Source organism: Diabrotica undecimpunctata, chromosome 6 (genome assembly GCF_040954645.1).
Source record: "Diabrotica undecimpunctata isolate CICGRU chromosome 6, icDiaUnde3, whole genome shotgun sequence".
NCBI lineage: Eukaryota > Metazoa > Arthropoda > Insecta > Coleoptera > Chrysomelidae > Diabrotica > Diabrotica undecimpunctata.
In genome coordinates, this window is record NC_092808.1 from 51,824,879 (window position 1) to 51,836,148 (window position 11,270).

General features: G+C 33.3%; 1 protein-coding gene across 1 annotated transcript; it reads left to right on the forward strand.

Moving 5' to 3' along the window:
• Positions 1–2,573: 2,573 nt before the first annotated feature.
• On the forward strand, positions 2,574–3,957 carry LOC140442654 (uncharacterized). Its single transcript, XM_072533649.1, has 4 exons — positions 2,574–3,004; positions 3,279–3,341; positions 3,400–3,540; positions 3,657–3,957. The coding sequence occupies exons 2-4, from the start codon at positions 3,298–3,300 to the stop codon at positions 3,781–3,783; spliced, it is 312 nt and encodes a 103-aa protein (XP_072389750.1). The 5' UTR covers positions 2,574–3,004; positions 3,279–3,297; the 3' UTR covers positions 3,784–3,957.
• The last annotated feature ends 7,313 nt before the right edge of the window (positions 3,958–11,270 follow it).

Here is an 11,270-nt window from a genome sequence, read left to right on the forward strand (position 1 = left end):
TAATTTGTAAAATTTTTAAACATAAAAATAGGTTTTATATATTAAAAACAAATGAGAGACTATGATAAATTTTATCAACATTATAATACATCTTCGTTGATATAATCTCATTAAGTTTATAAGTAGTGAATTTTTTAATTAATTATACCAACGCCAACAATTTATTCATCACATTTGTAGCTCCCTGATGAAGGACATAACCAATGCCCGAAAGCTTGGAATAAAAATTTAAAAGAGTACACGTTTTATTTTTTATTGCTGCAAACCCACTATTTAACGTTTACTTCCTTACGTTGTCAGCAAATACTTCTGGTTCATTATATATACATATATATATATATATATATATATATATATATATATATATATATATATATACGCTAACTACTGCAGTGGCCAAGTTTTAGACGTTATATTTAGATGTTTGCGTAGACGTTTGCGTTTGGATTTACTTCGAGTCTCTTACCATTCTCTTACACGTGTTTCTCCGTCATCAGGGAGACTTGTAAGAAGACTAAAACCAAATCCAAATCCAAATCCAAACGAATCAGCAGATATAGCAATTATAGGAAAATAATTAACCAAGTTTCAACAAGCCATTTAGAGCGACGCTAAGAATATTTATATTTCACTATGCATAAACAATTTACCCATATAAATCACCATCATTTTTTTTACACACACTGATACATGATATTCAGGTGAATGCAAAATTTGGCGAAATTTTGCATTCCCCTTAATATCGTAATTCTGTTGATGATCTAGATCATGGTCATCTAGTGCATGATGCTAGAATAACGAGGCTCTGACGTCAGAGTGTTTGCCAAGTTAAGCAATCTACCATTTAATAACCAACGGCTTCGGGCAAATGAGCTGGTAAGTGGAATGGCACTCTGTTGTCCTGAGATTAAAACATTGGTCTCGAAGGCGGAAGAACCAAGAAAGTGCTCAATAGCATCAGAATGCAGAAGGAAACGAGATACGAATGCATTTGAAGTCCCTAATGACATCTCTAATAAAGTTATCATGTCAAATACTGAACTAAAGTGGAAACAGTTACTAATCATGATATACGGAAGCCAAGATTCGACAGGGTAGGTGATCCACCTCTATATTACCAGACCTCCCAGAGCCTAACCCTACAAAACCTCTGTGACGTGACAAAACTAAAAAAGTGTATCTAAGAACTTAAAAGTTGATTATTAAAATAAGTACCTGGAATGTGAAGACAATGTGTCAAGGTGAAAAACTTCATAATACCTTTTAAAAATTCATCATCATCATCATGCAACCTCTTCTGTCCACTGCTGGACATAGGTCTCTCCCATTTTTCGCCACTCTTCACGGTTCTGTACTTCTTGTTGCCATTCCAATTTTAAAAAATTACCAGACTTGAAATAGGTATAATTGGCATAAGCGAAATTAGGTGGCCAAATAGAGGTACCTTTGGTCTCCAAATATGGTATACTACTCAGGAAATGATGACGATCAACATATTCGTATGGTTGGAATAATCATATGTTCTCAATTACATCAATATGTTTTACCTGTTTCTTAAATTAATAATAGTCCAATTGAAGACTACTCCAGTCAAATTATATATTTTACAAGAGTATGCCCCCACCAGCAATAAACCAGAAGAAAATGTAGAGAAATTCTATGAGTTGTTGATAAACTCACTTAAACGAATTCATTGGTGATTTTCTTCTAGGAGAGAGAAATGAAAGGGGATGGAGATTAAAACTATTTGTAGAGGAAGAAGAATTGGCAATACTAAATACATTATTTGATTACATATTGGTAAACAAAGGATTCCGTAATGGATGCTTATCAGTTAAAAGTTACCCCGGTGCTGACATATCGTCAGATCATGTTTCTGTTGTTGATAAATCAAAGTTTAGACTTAAGAAAGTTACAAAAAGAAACAACAAAAAATTCGATATGAAAACATTAAAGGTAAGGGAACAAAAGAGACTGTGGCACGAATTCTTTCAGAGAAGCTAAGTTAGATCGAGCAGACATATAATGTAGAATAATCGCTCCAGAATATATGTGAAACTTTTAACAAGATCGGAAAAAAACATCTCATAGAAAAGAAAGAGAAGAGAAAAAGTAGGATGAATGGCAATATACTGCAAGTTATGGAAGAAAGAAGAAAATTAAATGCAACAAAGAAATGTACGTATGTAAGGATGTAAGGATGTAATGTACTAATGTAAGAAATAAGTACCGAAATACGAAAGGCTAAAGAAAATTGGTCAAATACACAGTGAAGAGATCGAGGTGTTGGAACAAAAACACGATACATTTAATATGCATAAAAAATTAAACAAGCAGCTGATAGGTAGCTGATTGACAGTTTTATCTCGTCAGAGATAAAAATCAGGAAATATGTACATAGGCCAAATACATACAAGAACTCTTTGATGATAATAGGGTACTTAACGCTTAACAAGAATATTTAACGACCAAATTTACCAAAGAAAATAAAATCTGTATTTTGCGATGATTTCCGGACCATTAGCTTAATGAGCCGTATTTTAAAATAAGTTCTAAAATTCATACATCAAAGGATATATCGCCTAGTGAGAACAATAGTGGCGAAACTCGAAAATCAAGGATTTTGAGTTAAGTCCATCAACCGACATCTAAATATGCCCTCTTTCATGTGCAAGATCGGCGAACAATTATTTTATTTCCTTACTACTAGAGGGCAGCCACGTGTCTTTAGGGTATTGTGAATTTGTCAAATATTTTGATGTAATAACGACGAAGGTCAGTGCTTAAATTGTCTTCGTTGGGAAAGCAACGAAACTTCACATCAAGACTGGCGAATCTGTAATTACGCCGTGATTGCACGTATTCGAACAATTATCTTTAAAACGATTAGTGTAATAGTGGCGAATGTGCACTTTTGTCATTCATGTTCTGAATTCGGAGTGTAAAATCTAAATTAAATTAAAAAAAGAACGACGAACCTGTAATTTCGTCTATTACGTTGTAGGTAAGTGAAAGTTTTATTTATGTGTGGGATATTTATTTTGATTTTAGCTTTTATTGTATTACAGTTTTGTATCATATTAAAATATTATTACTACTTTCACGGGTATTGCATAACAGGGACTGTTAAAAATAATTTAAATCAGTATTACTTCGCTGTAATATTAAATATATAAAAATAAATCTAGTTACATTTTTTTAAAAGATAGTACCGTAATGTCGAATTAAATTATTTTAAACTCAAATTTAAATTATGTTTATAATAATATTATTTTTAGGTCTTAAAGATCCGGAATCATGAGCGGACGGTCAGAAAAAATGCTAACTGCTCTTGGAATATAGTAAGTTTCGGTGCAATTTAGATTTAAATTTTTGTATGTTGTGCCCTTTTGCTTTTAGTGTAAACCGCAAAGGGGAAAAGCCAAGTTTTAGTCAAGATTCTTCCAACCAAAATTTACATAAGATGAGTAACGACGAAGAAAGTAATTTTGGAGTATTAAAACAAACAGATGAAAAAATCCAGGCTGTTCTGGAAATAAAGTAAGTTTTAGTTGTTTATTATATTAAGAAACCTAATATTTTGTAATGAAATAGTTTACTTTTAAATTTATTTACATAAAACGCTTTTTTTAATCTTAATTTTGTTTCATTTTTAGTGTAAATTGCGAAAATCAAAACAAAATTGAGAAAAATTCACCAAAAATGGATGATCTCATAGGAAGTTGCTCAGAATTAAAGCCAACAGAGAAAGGTAAATGTTTTATTTTATCCTATTTTAAATAATATCATCTTTTTATTACCATTGCATTAACAATTTATTTTATTCGTTTCCCAATTTTAAGCTGACAAAACACTTTATGATGGTGTTTTATGGTAGATCAAAAGTAAAAAATTGATGTTGATAAAAACACCTATGATAACAAAGACTAATTTTACTGATTTTAAAGGAAATTACTAAATTACCTCTTTTATTTATAGGGGTAGAACAAGACATTGAGAACATTGAAAACGAAGGTTCAAGAGACTCCAGGGATTCAAGTAGCTCCGATGAGTCCTCATCTGAATCATGGTGTTCCAAGGGTAGTCGTTGTAGCAGATCGTCTTCTACAAAATCATTGAGCTCATCAGTAGATGATAGTGATAGAGACCCAGATTTCAATGAAGAAAGTAATGAATCCGAAGAATCCACAGGTTCGAACAGAAACGTTGAAAGAACGAGAAAGAGGAAACGAAATCCAGAAGGCTGGAAAAGAACTATTGTAAAAAAATTAAGAAACTGTGGAAAAGAATATCAATCTCTTCATAATGGTAAGTTAATTCCAGCAAGAAAAATGCTTTCATCGTGCAAAAATACTTGCAGGCTAAAATGTAGTGTTAAGTTCACCCAGGAAGATAGGGAAATACTTTTTAATAGTTTCTGGAATTTGGGAAACTTAGAGAATCAGCGAAGTTTTGTTGTAAACCATATGCAACCTATCCAACCAAAATACAGACACGTTCTAATCGAAAGGCAGAAAGAGCGAGGATTAAACAAAGGCTACTACTTTGAAAAAAATAATGAACGCAAGCAAGTTTGCTTCTTATTTTTTAGGGGAACTCTTGGTGTAAGTGAAAGATTTATTAGAACTGTCAAAACTAAAGATAAAGGGGGTTATTTAGAAACCGATTTGCGTGGAAAAGGTAAACACAAAAATATTTCGGAACAAATTAAAAATGATATGAGACACCATCTTTCATCAATACCAGCTGTGGAAAGCCACTATACCAGGGCTAACACACAAAAAAAATATATCGAGGGTGGAAAGACGGTGAGTGATTTATACAATGATTATGTAGAGTTATGTAAGGCACAAAACAAGAATTATGGCAAAATATCTATGTATAGATATCTGTTCAACTACGAATTCAACATGTCTTTTCACATTCCAAAAAAGGACCAGTGCCTTACATGTAATACATACAAGAATTCGAATCCTGACGAAAAACTTCAAATAGAGCAAAGCTACAAAACACATATAATAGAAAAAGAATTATCGCGGTATGAGAAAAGTAAAGACAAATCAAAGATTAGCCGTTTATTTCAAGTTGCCTGCTTTGATTTGCAGGCTGCTCTACCTGTTCCAAAAGGGGATGTATCATCTTTTTATTATAAGTCGCGGTTAAACTCCTACAACTTTACAATTTGTAAGCTGCAGCAAAAAGGCTTGGGACCAGTTGACTGCTTTTTTTGGCATGAGGGAGAGGCCAAACGGGGAGCATCCGAAATTGGGACATGCCTTTTAGAATATTTAAAAAAACAATCAGATCTTGCTAATTCAGATGGTTTAGAACTTGTTTTGTATTCGGACAATTGTGGAGGCCAGGGTAAAAATAAATTCATTATAACAGCATATTTATTTGCTGTGGCAAAATATAAAATTAAGAGCATTACTCACAAATTTTTTGTGGTAGGACATGGTCAAAATGAGGGCGATGCTAGCCATTCGGTTATTGAAAAGGCAGTCAAGAAATTTCTTAAAAGTGGACCAATTTACGTACCAGCACATTACTCGGCAATCATTAGTTCTGCAAAAAAGAAAGGAAGTAGATTTCAAGTGCACGAAATGGCACACCAAGATTTTTATGACATTAAACATTTGACTCAAACCTTAGTTAATTCTTCGTTTAATGAGAATTGCGAAGGTAAAAAATTTAACTTTAATGATATTGCAATGGTTAAAGTTGAAAGGCCGCATTTAGATCGTTTTTTTTATAAAACTTCTTATACAGAAACTCAGTTTCAATCGGTCTTAGTTAGAAATAGCAAAACAAGAAAGCGACTATGTACTTTAGATGAGTATTCTTTGGTTCCACTCTACCGAGAACCAATTTCCATTTCTAAAAAGAAGTTTGATGACTTGCAAAGTCTCTTACAAAATAAATCAATTCCTTCTGCCCACAATCAGTTCTTTAGTAGTTTGAAATATGAAACATAAGTGAAATGATAAATTTAATTTTACTAGTTCTTTTGCTTACTTTAAATTTGTTTAACATGTATATCGTTTTCTTGTTAACAGAGATGATGTTAATTATTACTTAAGATCTTATTTTGTTATTTTTCTATGTATGTCCATTGTACTTTAGTTTCATTTTGTGAATAACTGTTTGGTTTATACAATAAAATATTTTGTTTGATGCGTTTCATTTATTTTTAAAAGTTTTTTTTTAATTATCTAAAACAAAAACTAAACTAAAAACACAATGAAGTGAAAACTTCTAGTGTATAATGTAGTGTATAGTGGCGAAACAGCCAATTAAATATCCTCGATCATGCAATAATGGCGAAACGCAGAAAAAAAAATAAAAAAAATTACAATGTCCATCTTTTCTTCAAATAAAATTACTTCTACTAATTGGTTTAAATAACAAGAAGCAGATTATTAGAAAAATTCTACAAAATGATTACCTATTAGGCACTTATACTATTCAGCAATTTCATCAAAACTTCAAATTAGATTATCTCGAAATGTTCATTTTGAAGTTTCGCCACTATTGTTCTCACCAGACGATATTATACACTGTGCGAAAAAAAAAGGTAGGAGAGAGGCTCTCTTTAACATACGAGTGCTATTTCAACGATGTTGATTGTGACGTCAACGATTATTTAAACGATCGCAATGTGAATTGCAATATTTATGCAAAATTCATTGATATTACCATTGATTGCCATTCAGAGACAGGAGAATTCGATGACATCAAAAGCAAACATGAGGACCAACAGGGATGTATACTTCACCCCTGCTGTTTAACTTATATTCTGAGGAAATCTATCGTCGAATACTAAAGATATCTTATACCGACCACGTTACTAACCAGGACGTTTTAATAAGAATACAAAAAGTAGAAGAGCTGGTAACTACAATAAAAACAGCCAAAATCAAAAAACTTGGTTACGTCATGTGAAACAGCGAAATATATGTATTGATGAAATTAATTTTACAGGAAAAAGTAAAAGAAAAACGGGGACCAAGGAGAAGGATTTTCTAGCTGTAAAATCTACGTACCTGGTTCAACACAATAACCCCAAATGTATTCAAAACAGCAGTGTGCAAAATAGATATTGCTATGATCTTCGTCAACATCCGAAAGGGATAGGCACTACAAGAAGAAGAATTACCAACAAGTTTTTCTCTAATCATTTGATATGGAAATGTGATATAATAATTACGAATCATTAAATATTTTTTAATAGATTCAATTAAAGTTTCAAATTTTCAAAAAAAAAGTTTTATATGAAGTCTCGTTTTATGAGATAAAAATATTACCATTACCATTTACTACATTTTTTGGATAATATCATAACGTCAATATATCTCAAAGTATTTGAAAACTAATAACAAAACACTAAGGGCATGAACTCTTCATTTAATTTACAATTATCACCATTTTTTTAATATTAAAATAATTGTGCTTTCCAGTGCTGATACAATTCAACAGTTGTTTATTAACATATTATAATATCTACGAAAAATTCTGACCAATAATATGTATGTATTATGTAAAATAACATGACTCTGCAAAAATATCCTACATGATGAAATGTGACTAGCTTGCGGCTGCTACTAATTCCAAAAAACCCAATAGATAATTCTTCATTGACATATGATTTATATTCTTACCAAACTAATAAAGAAACGAACCCTACAGTTTCCATAAAATATATGGCAATATGGATAGAGGTGGACAGTAGCAGTTATTTGTAAAAAGAAAATGTACATACGAGTTATATATTGATTTTGTATATCAAAAATGTATGTATTATAAAAGTTTTCATGAATTTTACAATCGTTTCAGTTTTTGTGCTGGTATGATAAATGGATTATTCTAAATAAGTCCCAAAATGTGAGACGTCAATATATGCACTGTATTAAAATATGTTTTATTTATAAATTTCTTAACACTTTTCACTTTTCAAAATATCCACTTATCTTGTTTGTAGTATCTCGATGGCATTTAAAAAAAACAAAAAGTTAAAAACAATAAAAAAAGGATTGTTATTATATATATATATATATATATATATATATATATATATATATATATATATATAGGTATATATATATATATATATATATATATATATATATATATATATATATATATATATATATATATATATATAGGTATATATATGTATATATATAAACCAACATAGTTGTGGATATACATATAGTGGCCGAATTGTACCTACTATTATCCTGTTCGATTGAACAAACGGAACAACTTATCACAATACCAGTAATCTAAATGACAGAAGATTATAAGATTATTGGAATTTTCTTTTAAAAGTAACGTTATCGTCCCTCCAATGCCAAAATCACGAACGTGCAAAATTGCAGATTAGAAAAAATTCCTATTGAAATGTTTTGATAAAAACTAAAAATAAACCCATTAAATTGTAATCAATGTTGATAAATTTTTTTCGATTTTGAAAAAAGAAATTTATTATTATGGTTTTGAAAAAATATGGAAATATATTTTTCGTGTTAAAAACATACTTTCAACACAATTGTTATATATATATATATATATATATATATATATATATATATATATATATATATATATATATATATATATATATATATATATATTAACATTAATACAATAATATCTTTATCGTCATTATTGCGAACAGTAAATGTTCTTAAATCAGACAAAATTCTGAGAACAAAAAATAACAAAAAAAGGAAAATAAAAGCTCCGTATTTATGGTACCTCAATCTGTATCGCTCTCCTGATTATCTGGTTTTGGGAAGTTATCACGAACATAAATGAAATCGTAGGCTTCCACGGCCAGAGTCAGAATTATAGTTTATTCGTCTTCCGGGTTTGGACCGTGTCATTTGTGAGTGACCCAAAAGTGGGTTCATCTCGACGTTTCGCTACAATTGTATGTAGCTTCTTCAGGAGAACAAAAAAAAGAAAAAGAAAAACAAGAGACAGGAAGATGGGTAGTTAGCAACGGTAACTCAGTTACTCAACGCAACCAGAGGAGAAATACTAACTACCAAGATGGGCATTTGGTCACAGTAACTCAACTACTCAACGCAGCCAGAGGTGAAAACCAAATGCCAGGACAGGGATTCACGTCCAACAGCTCAGAACACTAACGCGTCGAGAGGCAGGGAGTGAATCCGACGATTACTCCGCTACCGCTCTATTTATAGTCGCGGTGACCTGTCGTGTCGGGACGTATCGGCACACTCCGTGGCGCGAACGTCAAGAAGCGCGCGCTGGCCAATCATGTGGCTGCATCGTGGTAGCGGGACCGGACGGCGGCTCTAGACTGAGATTCCAGATGGGAGACAAGTAGTATCCTTCCTCTCGATTGATATTATGTGGATTTTTTCGGATCTCTAGAGATTCGCGGATTTTCCTGGAATAAAAGAAGGGGCTCTTAGAAATAATATGGGTTTTTTCGAATAATATGGAATGACCGGTTTCTTGGCAGTGTTCTGCAACTGCAGAATGGGAGAAAAGACCTGATCGAATGCATCTTTGATGCTCTTGAATACGAGCTTTGACGGAACGACCAGTTTCGCCAATATACACTTGTCCACAGGAACAAGGAATAGAATAGACACCACAGGAAGATAGGGGCGGTAATGGGTCCTTAGGAGAGGGTAGATATTGTGAGATTTTCTTGGGTGGTCGAAAAGTAGTCCTGATACCTTCTTTGCGAAGAATTTTGCCAATCCTATCAGTGACACTTCGAATATACGGAAGAAAAGCCACAGGAGTATTACCCGAAGATTCTGAATTTGTCGTCCTAGGGTGTAAAGGGGGATGTAGATGTCGGTGTGTAATATTTTGAATTGTGGACTTGGAGTAACCGTTGGCGACAAGGGTTTTTTGCAGATGGCCAAGTTCTTCTCTAAGGTTGTCAGGTTCAGAAATCGAAATGGCCCGATGGATGAGAGAGTTGATCACAGAATTCTTTTGGGCAGGATGGTGGTGTGATGAAGCATGTAGGTAACGATTCGTGTGAGTCTTTTTTCTATAAACAGAGTGACCCAATCGGCCATTGGGCTTGGAGGTGACTAACACATCGAGAAAGGGAAGGGACCGATTATTTTCTACTTCCATTGTGAATTTTATACTCGGGTGTTGTGAGTTAAGATGATCTAGGAAGGGAGAAAGGGTATGTTGACCATGGGGCCAGATGATAAATGTATCATCAACGTAGCGGAACCAGACTTTTGGTTTTAAGGGGTAAGATTCTAGGGCTAAAGACTCAAAGGCTTCCATGAACATGTCAGCAATGACAGGGGAAAGGGGAGAACCCATTGGTGTTCCAGATATTTGTTTGTAGAAATTGCCTCTAAAAGAAAAATATGTTGAAAGGAGGCATTTTTCCGCAAGATCTGCCAAAACCAAAGACTTGTTATCATTGGTCAAGTGATCTCGCAGAACAACTAGAGAGTCATGTATGGGGATATTGGTAAATAGGGATGATACATCGAAACTGACGAGAATGTCTTGGGGATCGACCGTGAGGGAGGAGATTAAGGTGATGAAATGTGTGGAATTTCGGACATAAGAAGAGGTACGACCAGTATAGGTCTTAAACTGATTCGACAAGTACTTTGCGAGTTTGTAGGTAGGAGAGTTAATCGTAGTCACAATGGGACGAAGAGGTACGTTGTCTTTATGGATTTTGGGAAGACCGTAAATTCTGGGGCAGATGGAGTTTTTCGGAACTATGGACTTCTTAACATCATCGGAAAGATCGGATTGTTTGATGGCATGGGAAATTTCGCGTTCGACTCTAGGAGTGGGGTCTCGAGAAATTGTATTATAACAGGATGTATCCCTAAGTAAGTCGTTTACTTTCTCTATGTAGGAAGGAGTATCCAGGATGACTGTGGCATTACCTTTGTCTGCAGGAAGGATTATTATCTCAGAAAGAGAACGGAGATTTTTGAGAGCTATGAATTCCTCACGAGATATATTGGAAGTAGGGATTTTGGCTTTAAGACATTTAGCGACGTCAAAGCGGATACGGTCGGCTGGAATTTTGGGAATTGTGCGAAGTGCCGCTTCCACATTTGAAACTATTTCTTCGGTAGGAATTCTGGAAGGAGTGATAGCAAAATTAAGACCTTTAGATAGAAGACTGTTTTCTGCACTTGTTAATTGGTGAGAAGAAAGATTAACGACGGTGTTAGTAAGAGGTGAATGAGAAGTAGAAGTGGTGGAATGTGATTTTTTCTTAGATACAAGGGATT